The following is a 16,751-nucleotide window of genomic DNA, read 5'->3' as shown; positions in this document are numbered from 1 at the left end:
AATATATAATATTATTTTGTAACCAACTTATACCCCTTTCTAACATCATTATTGCATAATTATACGTAAAAAAATAAATAATAACCGCTATAAAATATTATATAATACCATATAATTAAAAATTCTCACACTTATTATTTACGAGATAACATTTCATCATTCAAATAAAACTTAATAATACATAATTATAGATAAACTCATCAAAATAGTATAGTATAGTATAGTTATAGTAATATAGTTTATTTAACCTGGTACCAAATAATGTCTATCAATAGTTAGTATAATCTATTATTCCCAACTAGCTAAAATTCGATCATTAATTATTCTTTTCACTCTCTATATCGATCAAAGGATACAAATATGATAAGTATATAAATATAACCAACATATATTCATCATATTTTAACACACACACAATATATATTAGTTACTTGTGGATAAAAAGTATAGGTACATATTACTCCCCATATACATGTCATATTATGATAATAATTCCACAAACTAAATATAGTTATATATATTATAGATATAGCGAATCCTACTTTCTTATTTTTCAAAAAAGGCAAACCCTGATTTGATTTATAAACCGAAAAATATTTTTAAAACACTATCATATTTACAATGAATAAAAACTAGAAAAATATTATTTATTCAAAAGTCAATCAATATTTTATTCTATAACTATTATTTTAAACCAAACAAATAAAGCTATATTATTATCATGATTTAAAAACTTTTTTATGACCATCATTCGCCCACAACCAAAAATTATTGATTAGATATATAAAGTTGACTATGATATTTACTTAACCACCGTCAAATGTAAAAAAAAGTTCAATTGCTCCACTTAAATAGGAAATTGAAATGTTAGTAATTTAAACAAGAGGATAATTATATGGGTATATATATATTTTTCATAGCATGGATGATGATGAATGATTAAAAAAATTCAGAAAATTAATGAATGTTTATCAAATTTATTACCCTCGGGAGAGTATTTCATGGTTTAATTTCTTTTTAAAAAAATATTTAATGGCCTGAGCACAATAATATATTCAATGATTCCATAAAACATATAAAAATGGAATAATTTATACGAATGATTCATGTATATTATTATAATAACAATTATGTTTAGTCCCGCCACCACAATAAATTTTTTTTGTCCATCCATAATCCACAGCTCAGCTATTTTATTATTATATATATTATAGTTAAGCAAATAAAACCAACACAATTAAAATGAAAAAAAACATCTATTTTTATATAAATAGAGGAAGTAAAAAATGGCGATTTAAAAAAAAATAAATAATAATATAAAATCCCAAATAAAATATGCAAAATTATATATAACATTAAAGATGAATAATATTAGCCACATATAATTGCATGTTCAACCATAAAAATATATCTTCACAAAAATTTAATAATTTTTTTATTATCGTTAATTATTATATTTGTTAAAAAATCAATGATATAAAACTAAGCAAATTTTTGTATAAAAATTAACTATTATAATATACAAATAAGTTTTTTCTGAAAGCTATATATAATAATAAAATTAATAGCGTCAGTCAATTTTGTTGTATGCAAGAAAAAAAATTTGAGCTTAAGTTATTTAATTTTATATTAAACATTATTTTTGCTTTAAATATTATTTTTTCATTACATTTTTTTTAATTATCATTTTTCTATTATTCATTTTTATAAAAACTGTTGTTCTATCTCATAATAGAGGAGCTATATTATATATATAGCCATACTATAATATATATTTAATAATATTCAAATTAATTTATTATTATAATTATTCATAAAAGTATATCTATCTTATTGTTATAATTCAGTTAGAATAATATAGATTTCTTTTATTTAATTTAATTTAATTTAATTTAATTTTATTTAATTTAATTTTATTTAATTTAATTTTATAATTAAAAAATATTTATAAAAATTCAAAAAAAATATATTTTTTTAACAAAATAATATATAATAAATTTATTCAAAAAGATAAAGATATCTCCCCCCCTCAGCATCATCCACTCACATTTGACAATAAACATACTACTATATATAAATAACAATTCGAACTAAAATCAAAAATTATATTTCATACTCCCATCCGAATCAGAATGATAGCTGTTATATTAAACCTTGCTATATTCACATTTTTACACTATGGTACTCATTACCAACAACCTGGCATAAAGTAAATATACATAAAAACAAAATTTGCAAAAATATAATATGCATTTTATACAACCTTTACTTTTTCGTTGACTGTATTTCCTATGACAAATACTTTTTTTGTTGTAACCATATTTATCATTTTATTTATTTATTTATATTTGATTTTTTTTTCCAAAAATTATACTTAGTTGTTATCACAATCTGGCTCATACAAACATCATATATCATCAAAATATTAAACAAAATGGAGGATATTTAAAAAGAATTTTAAGAGCCGTACCACAGGATGACGTAAATTTTTTACGTGATGTAACTACCCACGTAGATGATGAATTAGAAGGAATCAGTCCTGAAACACTTGCATTATATCCAATGTTGCCAGGATATTCTTTTCCTATTATTAATGAATTTGTTCCTCAAGAAAATTTCTTACAAAATACTGTTGTTAATGACAATAACGAAGCTGCCTTATTAAATTATTTAACAGAAATCGCTAATGGCAATAATAACACTGCTCCCGATGATGAAAGTTCAAATGATACCACCCCTTCTGTAGATTCTGATTTTATAATGGATCGTTTAAATTTAATTTATAGTATGGATGAACGTTGGGCATCGCTTATTACTGACATGTTCACACAATATAATAACCTTTCAGAAGCATTTAATCTAACCCAAGAAACAATCCTTGTTGTATGGAATGAATCTTGGAGACCACGTTTAGAAGCTATGCTTAACACAATTGTGACACTCTTTGAAAATTATAATATGTCTACACCTGAGGTAGAAGCTGAAGTTTTAGAAATCATTGAGCGCGCAAAAGCCGAATTTCAAATTTTCTTAAATTCAACTAGAATAGCTTTGCAAACATCTTTTGGTTCCGATAATAATGACGAACTATTTGCACCAGAGGTATAAATTACCAATTTACCACAATATTTGAAAATATAAAAAATATTGCCAAGTCGCTGATAATATATTATAATAAATTCTCTTAAAATTTTATAGACTTTATTTTTTAATGTTTTATATTTTTGTTTAGATAAAATAACTATATATATATTGCATATATTTTAAATCATCCTTTTATACCTTTTTTTAACCATTGTTTGAAAAAAATAGGAATTAATTTTTTGTATGTACTTTTTAAAACATGTTTTTGTATGTACTTTAATAAAAAATTGATTTTAATTTTTAAGAAAACACCCAAAACCATAAAAAACAATAATAGATAAAAATATATTGATTTTATAAAATATGTGTACAAAAAAACCAACGTATAACATATTATTCCCTTTTCTACTACTTAACCATTTTCATTTGTCTATCCAAAAATATATATTGAATATATTGAACTTATATATTTAAAAAAAGTAAACTCAACATATAATTTTGTAATTCAACTTATAATTTTGTAATAAATTCTGGCTATAAATATAAGCAATCTTTACATATTTATTATATTATAATTGAGAATAATATATATATAAATATCAATATTAGTTTATTATTATTATTACAACCCCAAATGTATAATTACTTATTAAAAAATCAACCCAATCACCATCATATATATTTATAGGAATATTAGAACTTGAATTATAACCCTTATAAAATATGCTCATTTAGTAATACTAAATTTCAAATATTGACTTAATAAAATTTCAATAAAAAATATAAAAAGTCAATCACCGAACAATAAAGAAAATTATACCATATAAAAGAATTAACATATTTATATACACTATTACTTACTATACAACATTGTTTTTTTACCATTATTTTTACACATTCCCTTCCATTTTTTATAGATGTAAAAAATACTATATTATATAATATTTACATATATAATTACCTCACTCATAATATATTATAATTTATATTTTAACATAAAGTGTCTATACATACTATCTTTTTATGACAATTTTGTACTTATAAAAAAACATAATAACTTAAACATATTTTTAAATAATATCATCCCTCCCACTATTAAAACAATATACCACCTTCCCAAATATATACTTATTACTTGTTCACTCTAAAAAATAAGCAACAAACATTTATTCATTTTATTTAATTAGGATTATATAGTTATTTAATACAATTTTGGACTTAAAAAATAATCAAATGTATATATAAAACATAACATTAAATACATATAAAAAAATTAAAGTGCACCAATGAAAATATAATATAAAAATAAGGGAAAACACAGTTGCTCTCATAAAAGCAAACATATCTCCCTATGTATTATTAAAAAATAATAAGTATAACTTATTCTCCATAGAATAATCCGGGTACTATTTTAACTCCTAAAATAAAAAGCTATAAATTAAAAACACGCATGACATATAATTGCAATCATCAAAAATGCAAAAAATTGTTTTTAAAATTGTTGTATAAAATTATATCATAATTTTATATTTGCAAACTTGTGCAATATAAAATATGTGATATTATTTTATTTATATTTTTTTAAGTTAAAATTTATATTAACACTTTATCAGGAAGGATAAGCCTCAACAGATCGTAAAACAAGGTTTACTTTCATGTTTACAGCACCTCCAGACATAAAAGTCGTCTACAGTTTGTGTAATTCATCTTTGTTGTTAATTACAAGGACCTGTAATGAGACATGGTCTTCAAAACAGCATGGGATTAATTATATAACGAATGTGTTATATATATAGTTTCGCTTTTACATCAGCAGTAAAAGAAAACAAAGAAGAACGAATTAGTATTGTTTAATCAGCATGGGTTCTGACTTAAGAGGCTTTCAGTCATTATCCAACAGACGTAGCTTCGCAACACTGGTTTGTCAACCAATTGCTGTACCAACTGTCTGAACCAACTAATCCTCTCGTACCAAGTTGGATTACTGTCACAACACATTATATATAAGAATAATAAATTCATCAGTAGGGTAAAACTAACCTGTCTCACGACGGTCTAAACCCAGCTCACGTTCCCTATTAGCGGGTGAACAATCCGACACTTTGGGACTTCTGCGTCCCAATGATAGGAAGAGCCGACATCGAAGGATCAAAAAGCTACGTCGCTAGGAGCGCTTGGCAGCCACAAGCCAGTTATCCCTGTGGTAACTTTTCAGACACCTCTATATGCACAGTAGGGAACAAGTCCCGTCATTTTGCAAATATAAAGGATCGATAGGCCACGCTTTCACGTTTTCTACTTTTTCTGAAAATAGAAATCAAACAAGCTTTTCCCCTTTTAGTCTACAAGAGATTTCTGTTCTCTTTGAGCTTGTCTTTGGACATCTGCGTTATTGTTTAACAGATGTACCGCCCCAGTCAAACTCCCCACCTGGCTATGTCTCCATAGTGTGGGAGAATAATGAAAACCTAAAAAGGCCACATTAAATTCAAATAATATCAGATACGCATGACCAGCAAGCTGGCAAACGTAAATATATTTCCCTATAAACAGATAAGTAAAACAACTTTAAAAGTAGTGGTATTTCATTGATGTAGAAGATATATTTCAATCTCTACTCCCACTTATTCTACACCTCTTAAGTCGTTTCACAAAGCCAGACTAGAGTAAAGCTCAACAGGGTCTTCTTTCCCCGCTGATTTGGCCAAGCCCGTTCCCTTGGCTGTGGTTTCGCTAGATAGCAAGTAGGGACAGTGGGAATCTCGTTAATCCATTCATGCGCGTCACTAATTAGATGACGAGGCATTTGGCTACCTTAAGAGAGTCATAGTTACTCCCGCCGTTTACCTGCGCTTGATTGAATTTCATCAATTTGACATTCAAAGCACTGGGCAGAAATCACTTTGTGTTAATACCATTTCTGGCTATCACAAAGCTAAGTTTTAATTAAACAGTCGGATTCCCCTTGTCCGTTTCAGTTCTGAGTTAACATTTATATACCATAAGAAAACTGCCTGCGTATCGAAATACACAGCGTTTTAATATGGTCGCGAATAGGTTAAGATAAAAAAACATAAGAAATTTAGATAATCCAAATACACCATAGCGAACCATGAAGCATCCTTCACATCTTAATTTCAAACGTTAATATTAACTTATCTACTCTATGTCCTCAGAGCCAATCCTTTTCCCGAAGTTACGGATCTATTTTGCCGACTTCCCTTACTTACTTTTTTCTATTTAACCAGAGGCTGTTAACCTAGGAGACCTGATGCGGTTGTGGGTACGCTCGTAAGTATTGTATGTTAACGCGAAAGTATAATATCTACATGAAAATAAATACACATTACATGTAATTATTTCCATCTTCCATTATAATCGCTGTTCCCCCCTTTTTTCAAGGATAGTTTTTACAAATCGAATAATTCATAATAATGAATTACTATTACTACAAAACACTATTTTTTAAATGTGGAATAAGGTATTGTATCCCGACAATTAAAAACATCATGAATTGCAATTCAACAAACCTGTTCTCCAATTAAATTGATTCCGAGGTTTGTTATAAAGTTAAAATGCAAAGATAACGCATCTCGATCGTAAAACCTATGTTAAGGAGTTCATTCAATTTATGTTACCAACTATTCAATAAACAAAATACTTAGGCACAGGAATATTAACCTGTTTCCCTTTTGAGACAGGAATAAATGTAACAATTGCTTGCTACACCAGATATCCCAATTTAAATGCTTTTCAGCTTTCCCTTAGGAGCGGCTAACTCTTGTACAATCACAGTTGACAAGAAACCCTTCTCCACTTCAGTCTTCAAAGTTCTCATTTGAATAATTGCTACTTCCACCAAGATCTGCACTAGGGATATGTTCCACAAGAGCTCACGCATCTTGCTTCTACACAAACCCCACGATTTTCTACTCATAGAAAGATTCCAAAGAGATTCAATCATGTCCTCACACGATTAACCCTTCAATCTCTTTCTATGGCTTGGTATCGGTAATTCGCTTTAGCGCCATCCATTTTCAGGGCTAGTTCATTCGGTAGGTGAGTTGTTACACACTCCTTAGCGGTTTTCGACTTCCATGACCACCGTCCTACTGTCACTATGGACCAACACCTTTTATGGGATCTAATGAGCGAATATTTAGGCACCTTATCCAAGCGTTAGGAGCATCCCTCATCGCCAGTTCTGCTTACCAAAAATGGCCCACTTGGAGTTATTTTATTTATAGTGGGAAGAATACATCTCTGTATTGAAGCTATTAATCCCTTATTACGTATTGGGAGTTTGAGAATAGGTCAAGGAAACTTTTTCCCTGAATCCTCTAATCATTATCTCTACCTCGTAAAACTATATTAATCAACTCCAGCGATCCTGAGAGATCTTTCGAAAATAACCAGCTAATAGGCTTTTCGATTAGTCTTTCGCCCCTAAACGTGATTGAAATGAACGATTTGCACGTCAGTATCAATTCGATCCTCCATCAGACTTTCGTCTGACTTCAATCTCACCACGCTTAGTTCAAAGCCTCTCGGGTCCTAACAAATATACTCATACTCAATTAAGCGTAATTGCTAACCGGTATTGTGTGCATGTACTTCAAATGAATAATAAACATTATCCATCAGTACAATCTACATAAGATTCTGATACATTAATTACGCGTAAACATTAAGAATATAGTTAAAAACATACATACGCTCGCACATTTGTTAGACTCCTTGGTCCGTGTTTCAAGACGAGTGGGTTAAGAAAGTACTTTTTAGAAGCAACTTAAATCAATAAAGGACCCAGTCCTCAAAGATTTTGACAACCTCAGTAAACAGAATAATCAACAAATGGATTGTTATCAAATCAATTATAAGAAATGACACGAAATTCTTACAAATATTACATATTTGCAAAAAAAACTTAACCAAATTCAAGTATTCAACTTTAACATTCACTGATGCTTCTTTTAATAAAATAGGAATTAAAAAACGCTCCATAAGGAGCTAATAATTAATTCCCATATTACGTTGTTTCTCTCTCAATCCGTTCCATCTTAACGATTTCAGGTACTATTTAAACCTCATTCCTGAGTGCTATTTCATCTTTCCCTCACGGTACTTGTTTGCTATCGGTTTCCTACAAATATTTAGCTTTATGTGAAATGTATCACACACATTTGTGCTCCAATCTCAAAGAACACTACTCTACAGAGAATAATCCATCTATAATTGTAGGGAACTACGGGCCTTTCACCCTCTAAGAAATAGTATTCCTACTCATTTCGCTCCCGACAAAAACATAGAGAGGACTAAACCCCAACCAGACAATTCCATAACATGACTTGCGCCATGAATAGGATTTTCCTTTTTGAGCTTTTCCCTGTTCACTCGCCGTTACTTAGGGAATCATGGTTATTTTCTTTTCTTCCGCTTAATTATATGCTTAAATTCGGCGGATTTGCTCTCCCATCATAATAATATTAATTAAAAATAAAAATAATCGTGTCTGTATACAAATTCAACACACCACAAACACACCATAAACACACCATATAACTATCATGCAAAATTATTAACGTGGTATGTAGCAATATTAACGTGGTATGTAGCAATATTAACGTGGTATGTAGCAATATTAACGTGGTATGTAGCAATATTAACGTGGTATGTAACAATATTAACGTGGTATGTAACATTATTAACAAAGTATCATGTAAAATGATTAGATTATATTATTAACAAAGTATCATGTAAAATGATTAGATTATATTATTAACAAAGTATCATGTAAAATGATTAGACTATATTATTAACAAAGTATCATGTAAAATGATTAGACTATATTATTAACAAAGTATCATGTAAAATGATTAGACGATATTATTAACGAAATAACATGTAAAATGATTAGACTATATTATTAACAAAGTATCATGTAAAATGATTAGACTATATTATTAACAAAGTATCATGTAAAATGATTAGACGATATTATTAACAAAGTATCATGTAAAATGATTAGACGATATTATTAACGAAATAACATGTAAAATGATTAGACTATATTATTAACAAAGTATCATGTAAAATGATTAGATTATATTATTAACAAAGTATCATGTAAAATGATTAGATTATATTATTAACAAAGTATCATGTAAAATGATTAGACTATATTATTAACAAAGTATCATGTAAAATGATTAGACGATATTATTAACGAAATAACATGTAAAATGATTAGACTATATTATTAACAAAGTATCATGTAAAATGATTAGACTATATTATTAACAAAGTATCATGTAAAATGATTAGACTATATTATTAACAAAGTATCATGTAAAATGATTAGACTATATTATTAACAAAGTATCATGTAAAATGATTAGACTATATTATTAACAAAGTATCATGTAAAATGATTAGACTATATTATTAACAAAGTATCATGTAAAATGATTAGACGATATTATTAACGAAATAACATGTAAAATGATTAGACGATATTATTAACGAAGTATCATGTAAAATTATTAGACTATATTACTATTATATTACCATAAAATTATAATCTATTTATAACTATTGTAAATTATTATTTCTATTAGTTGAAGTTCACAAAATATTTTAATTATATTTAAGATATTTGTTTATGCATAAAATAACACACATTTTATTATGTGTCATAAGCATAAACAGTGATATCATTTATTTAATTTAAATAAACAGTGACGAATTTTATTTAAATTAAGGTCATAACTTAGTCATTATTTTCTTTTTAACATAAGTGATATTAACGTAAAATAAATCAATCATATAATCATACAATTAATATTATTTTATCATCACAATATGTATTGCATCAGAAGTTGATTGCTTAATCACACTATGAAAACCATGATCTTTCCATCGTACATCATTCTAGTTTATGACCCATGTGTATTTTACACATCACTAACTGGATTTCATGACATTTATTCGCTTAGGTGGTATTATCCATACATTCCCCAATAGAACATTCCCTATAAGCTCGATGGCACATTTGAACTTCGTTTACCAAGTAAGTCCGTTGCCCCCTTGTTAGACACGTAGTCAGGTCAGGTAGACACTCAGTCACGTTAGGCACGTCATCTTCATTTGCGGCACTCACCCGGTAAATGCCCATTTCTAGCATGTTGGACCTTAACCCCTCTTATTATTTGCGGTCATGTAGTGATTTTATTATGATCTGGCTGATCAAAATGAACTAGACATTTGGAACAACGGTCATAAGCACATGGATAGTTCATAATGTGATCTCAGTATATACTATTACTGCAACATTTACATGCAACAAAGCATTCCTATATTCGGTCCTATGGCGTGTAATATTATTAATTGTGCATAACATCTGCCTACTTCAGTGAAGTTTAATAATAACCCGCAGTACCCAGGAAGCAGTGCATTAGTTACATACCCCGAGGGGCTAAATAGCAATACTGGCATATTAAGGTTAGCTTCAAAAAGCAACTCTTAATATGATATTTCATATTTTTCGCCATTTTAAAGTGTGGACATACACTTCCTAGTGTGGAGATACACTTTTTCTTCGTATGAAATTGGTACATATTAATATCCATCACATGGCAAAATATTAACATTTTTATCACAATAGAAATATAAATACTTACTACTATAATATATATCCTATACTTTACCACATGATAAATATTAATATTACCGCAATAATTACATAATACGCAATCAACCTTTTACATAATTAAGATAACCAGATATGGAACGGGGTCACACAAATGAATTAATAAACTAATAAATAAATTAATAAATTAATAAATAAATAAATAAAAAAAATAAACAAATGCAAGCACACATGTACACATTCCATAACTGGTACACTTAGTAAAATGATTATATTAAAATTATCTTAAGTAATATATTGCAATCCAGATAGTTTATATTATTATATAAACATATTAAAATCTATTTTAACTATTGATATATCGGTTATATATATATATATCCGAAAACAATGTTATTAGTTTTAATTTATATTATTATAGTCATTTAGTTTTAATTTATATTATTATAGTCATTTAGTTTTAATTTATATTATTATAGTCATTTAGTTTTAATTTATATTATTATAGTCATTTAGTTTTAATTTATATTATTATAGTCATTTAGTTTTAATTTATATTATTATAGTCATTTAGTTTTAATTTATATTATTATAGTCATTTAGTTATAATTTATATTAAGTGAACACTAATAGTTTTAAATTACATTAGAAAATATAATTAGTAATATAGTCTGGAGAATATCCAATAAACAAACATTCAAATTATATATAATCATATTTGTTTATGCATAATATGAAATATGAAAAACTGGATATGTATAAAGACAAATTATTTTTACTTCTAATATAGTATGATGATGGGAGTACCATATACCTTAAAAAGGTAATGGTGTAGTTTACATTCAGCATTCAGATGATTCACAGTAATTGCAATTTTCATTGCTTATCGTACTTTGCTACGGCCTTCATCGCTGTAGGAACCAAGACATCCATCGTTAAGATTGTGCTTAAATTTTTTATATTTTCCTTGAACTTGCTTTATCGAAATATTGCGTTTCAAACAAAATAAACAAACACATTATCATGCAAAAATTGATAGTTGTTTATTGTCACATATGCATGGGACACATGAGTGATACGTTCGAAATCAATCATATCATTTCCATATTAACCTTTCGGAAAAAATGAAAAGACACAATCAACTCCAAATATACCAAGCAGAGGTATCGTACGCTATATATGGTTAATTAGTGGATACGGACCTTAATACACACACTTTATATCCTCATTATGAAGAAATGAGCACATACTATATATTTTATGAGAATATACTTAGCATTCTGTATTAACGTCGACTGGTATACATATCTTGATATATTAAAATATATTTCTTTTATATGATGACATCGAATATTAATACAAAACATATACCCTCACAATCTACACCTCTGTTACACATTTTTATAAATATTGAATAATAAAGCACACGAACTAAGGTACCGTATCCGGGTGTAAAAATGATCCTTCCGCAGGTTCACCTACGGAAACCTTGTTACGACTTCTCCTTCCTTTAAAAGATAGGATTTACGGTCCTTCCAAAAAAATAAAAATAAAATTTCGATTTTCTTGTCCAAACAATTCATCATATCTTTCAATCGGTAGGAGCGACGGGCGGTGTGTACAAAGGGCAGGGACGTAGTCAGCACAATCTGATGAATCATGCTTACTAGGCATTCCTCGTTCAAGATTAATAATTGCAATAATCTATCCCCATCACGATATGTATTGATAAAGATTACCTTCACTATTTCAGTGTAGGAAAAATATATGCTGATATATATAGAAATTAAGTTATCTATTATACAGATATAATTTTAAATACTCGTTTTACATATCAGTGTAGCACGCGTGCAGCCTAGTATATCTAAGGACATCACAGACCTGTTGTTGCCTTAAACTTCCTTGTGTTAGACACACATCGTTCCTCTAAGAAGCTTTAAATAAAGTAGATACATCCTTACTAGGGAAAGAATCCAACGAAATCCACCGAATATGCTACAATAAAACAAAAGGTAAATCCATTTTGATTATGATGCAACATAACTTTGGAAACGTTATAGTAATTCCACTTCGAAGAATATCACGTAACTACCGCTAATTAGCAGGTTAAGATCTCGTTCGTTATCGGAATTAACCAGACAAATCATATTCACGAACTAAAAACGGCCATGCATCACCATCCAAGAAATCAAGAAAGAGCTATTAATCTGTCAATCCTACTCTTGTCTTAAACTAGTGAGGTTCCCCGTGTTGAGTCAAATTAAGCCGCAAGCTCCACGCCTGGTGGTGCCCTTCCGTCAATTCTTTTAACTTTCTCGCTTGCGCGAATACTCGCCCCAGAACCCAAAGACTTTGATTTCTCATAAGGTACTGAAGGAAGCATCTAAAAAACTACTCCTTTTAAAGAAGATAGCTTTATTTATAAATTTTCATCCAACACTTAGTCGGCATAGTTTATGGTTAAGATTACGACGGTATCTGATCGTCTTCACTCCCTTAACTTTCGTTCTTGATTAATGGAAGTATTTTAGGCAAATGCTTTCGCAGTTGTTTGTCTCCAGAAAATCTAAGAATTTCACCTCTGACATCTGAATACAAATGCCCCCAAGCTACTCCTATTAACTGTATCTAAGCCAAAATAAGAAAAATTTTTCAAAAATTTTTGACTTATTCAATGTTGTTATTCCATGCTATAGTATTCAAACACAGTAAAATACGTTTTATCTGTATGCTTTAAACACTCTAATTTACTCAAAGTAACGAGAAACTCAGTTATAAATTAATGAGTTCTCAAAGGGCCTGTAATTAAAAGAACGCCATCTAGGATACAAACTATGACCGAAGTCACATTCTTTCCAAGTGAGTACTTAAAATAATATTACCCTTGAAATTAAACTACGAGCGTTTTAACTGCAACAATTTTAATATACGCTATTGGAGCTGGAATTACCGCGGCTGCTGGCACCAGACTTGCCCTCCAATTGATTTTTGGGAAGGTTTTAAGTTCCCATCATTCCAATTATAAAACCAAAATTTGGCCTTATATTGTTATTTCTTGTCACTACCTCTCTTATTTAGAATTGGGTAATTTACGCGCCTGCTGCCTTCCTTAGATGTGGTAGCTATTTCTCAGGCTCCCTCTCCGGAATCGAACTCTAATTCCCCGTTACCCGTCAAAGCCATGTTAGGGCAATACCCTAACATCAAAAGCTGATAGGTCAGAAACTCGATTGATACACACTGAATATTACATTATGTGTCGCTTCTTTGTTATAATTCCTTTAATATCATTTTTTCTTAGGGGTCTTAACAAATACGTACTAATTACTCCTTAGAGTAAATGTACTTACAAGTATTAGCTACAGCTTTTCCGTAGTTATCCTTATAATAAAATGTCAAGTAGATTATAACTGTTTTAATGAGCCGTTCGCAGTTTCTACAATAATTGTGTATATACTTTCACTTGCATGGCTTAATCTTTGAGACAAGCATATGACTACTGGCAAGATCAACCAGGTTACTATTAATATTAATAATATATGAAATATCAAAATATTATATTTAATAATTTTAATATACATAAAAAAAATTATGTATATCAATTATATTATATATAATATATACATATGATATCTCATATTAATAACATTACTATATGTTATACAACACAAAAGAGAAAACCACTCCTAAGGGATTTTATATCTCTTAAAAGCCGTTCCTATGTGATTTTTATTTGCTATTTTTTCTTTATCATACTATATTTTATTTATAGTATAATAAAAAAAATAAATGCACCTAGCATAAAAATATATCATCGATTATTTTTTTGGTGGTAATATTCGATACACACACATAAAAGACAATATAATTTTTGCTATAGTGCTAATTTCAAAAACTAATTTATATAGTATACAAATTACGGATTTATACATTAATATCATAAAAGGTCCCGATAATATTGAAACTCTTTTACAATTCTTTACGATTTTATTTATTAAAAATTTATTTATATTTAAATAATTTTTTAACAAATGTGGTCCATATTAATAAAGGGTTACAAAATTATTTTTTTGTTTAAATAATATACATTATTATGTATTATATTTTTTATTCTATATTACGGAATGTTTTGTTTTATATTGCTATACATAAACAACACCACGATGTTGTTTTTTATAACTATACATAACACACATACACACACATTTTTTTAATTAAATGATATAATATATCCTAAAACATATTTATTATATATTATTCAAATATTGCACGCACAATTAATTATCCAAATAAATATAATATTGGTCTGGTTTCACTATATACTCTCCAATATTAGAAAACTAAATTGAAAGAAGTATTTTAAAACATCGTAAATAATATTATTACATAGAAAAAACATACAATAACAGCTCTTGTTATAATATATTTAAAATAATATTAATTTCACAATATTTCATATTTGTATAATACTTATACACACAATAAATACCAAACGGAAATTCGGAAATGCTAATATATATAAAAACACTATCTTATATTAATTAAATTATAAAATAATGAGGATTTAAATAAATTGTATTTATTTAATACAAATTATTAATGTTAAAAATTAACTTTAGTAATGTAATATCAATAGTAGGAACTTGTAATTAAACAAGTTTTGGAAAATTACAACATCCATATTGCCAAGCCCATAAAAAACTTATTTATTTTATTTATCTTTAAAAATAATAATAATTAAAAATAATTAAATAATATAAATTTATAAACAATAACAATATTAAAAAATATAAATTTCTAACTTTTATATTTTCTTTTTACTACTTATATTACTTCTACTACTGATACTATTATTATAGCTCAACATGTGGAGTCCCCAAAAAACTATTATTCATTTATTTTTTACTATTTATATTAATATATAAAATATACATAATTGGATTTATAACCATATATTTTTTTGAAATTAATAAGTACCCTTTTACAACCTCCCGACGATTGAGTATATATGGATGATTTATGTTATACAACAATTTGGCTAGCTCATAAAAAAAAAAAAATTGGCTAGCTGTATATGCAATAAAAATATATTTATATTCTTTTTTATTGACATAATTTTATAATATGAAATGTTTTTCTATCAATTTTAAATATATAATAGCATAGGAATTTAATTGACTATTTGTTCTCATATTATGATACACACTAATCTACATAAATAAATAAGTAACATTTTTTTTTATTTATTTTTTTAGATTCTTACATATAATTATTTTTTAACTTGCAAATAGTAAAAAAAAATGTTTGCAAACTCAATTATTATTTTCTTTTCCTTTTATTTTCCTGTCTAAATCTTTATATTATTCTATTAATAATATATGTGTATCTTATATTATGCTATGTACAATATCATTTATAATAATATTTATTGGGATTATATTATATACTTATATGCACATTTTTTTTCGGAATTTAAATTAACGAAAAAAAAAATTGTTTTTTATTTTTAATTACAAGTCATTTTTACACGCTATGTCAATATAATAAAAAAGGGGTAAAATGCTTGACACATTGTATATTTTTTAAATAAAATTACTATATATATACCATAGTAATGCTATTTTCTATTAATATTTAAGCACACAAAAACACACACCCATACATAATTTGTAACGTATATTGCATTTACATTGTTTTAATTGGCATAGTTTCATGTTATAACATTTTATTAATTCAAAGATGTTCTTATTTGTTGCAAACTTTTTGTGGTTTAATTTCATAATATCGTGCAATCAATGCTGAGATTCATCAAATGTATATGATATATAATCTCTTGGAACAAAACTATTAAACCATGAGCGTAGCATTTACAATAATTATATCTTAATCCACACATATATAAAAATCAACGAAATAATGTTTTTGACAAGTATTATAAATTAACAATTTTATTCCATAATAGATATACCATAGTATTTCATCTCAAATAAGGGATATAAATTATTTTGTTTTTTAAGAT

General features: G+C 27.4%; 1 protein-coding gene and 3 non-coding genes across 4 annotated transcripts; 1 reads left to right on the top strand and 3 right to left on the bottom strand.

Annotated features, from left to right (window-relative positions):
- Positions 1-2,132: 2,132 nt before the first annotated feature.
- On the top strand, positions 2,133-3,108 carry PY17X_0625900 (Plasmodium exported protein, unknown function; the record flags this gene model as incomplete). Its single annotated transcript, XM_722137.2, has 2 exons — positions 2,133-2,209; positions 2,379-3,108. The coding sequence occupies 2 exons, from the start codon at positions 2,133-2,135 to the stop codon at positions 3,106-3,108; spliced, it is 807 nt and encodes a 268-aa protein (XP_727230.1).
- Positions 3,109-4,669: 1,561 nt separating this feature from the next.
- On the bottom strand, positions 4,670-8,554 carry PY17X_0625850. The gene has a single exon (XR_004618856.1). It is a non-coding gene; the product is annotated as a 28S ribosomal RNA (ribosomal RNA).
- Positions 8,555-11,540: 2,986 nt separating this feature from the next.
- Positions 11,541-11,676, bottom strand: PY17X_0625800. Its single transcript, XR_002696560.1, has one exon. It is a non-coding gene; the product is annotated as a 5.8S ribosomal RNA (ribosomal RNA).
- Positions 11,677-12,185: 509 nt separating this feature from the next.
- PY17X_0625700 lies at positions 12,186-14,251 on the bottom strand. Its single transcript, XR_002696559.2, has one exon. It is a non-coding gene; the product is annotated as an 18S ribosomal RNA (ribosomal RNA).
- Between the last annotated feature and the right edge of the window lie 2,500 nt (positions 14,252-16,751).

This window comes from Plasmodium yoelii (assembly GCF_900002385.2).
Source record: "Plasmodium yoelii strain 17X genome assembly, chromosome: 6".
NCBI lineage: Eukaryota > Apicomplexa > Aconoidasida > Haemosporida > Plasmodiidae > Plasmodium > Plasmodium yoelii.
This window is presented reverse-complemented; position numbering and strand designations above follow the sequence as displayed.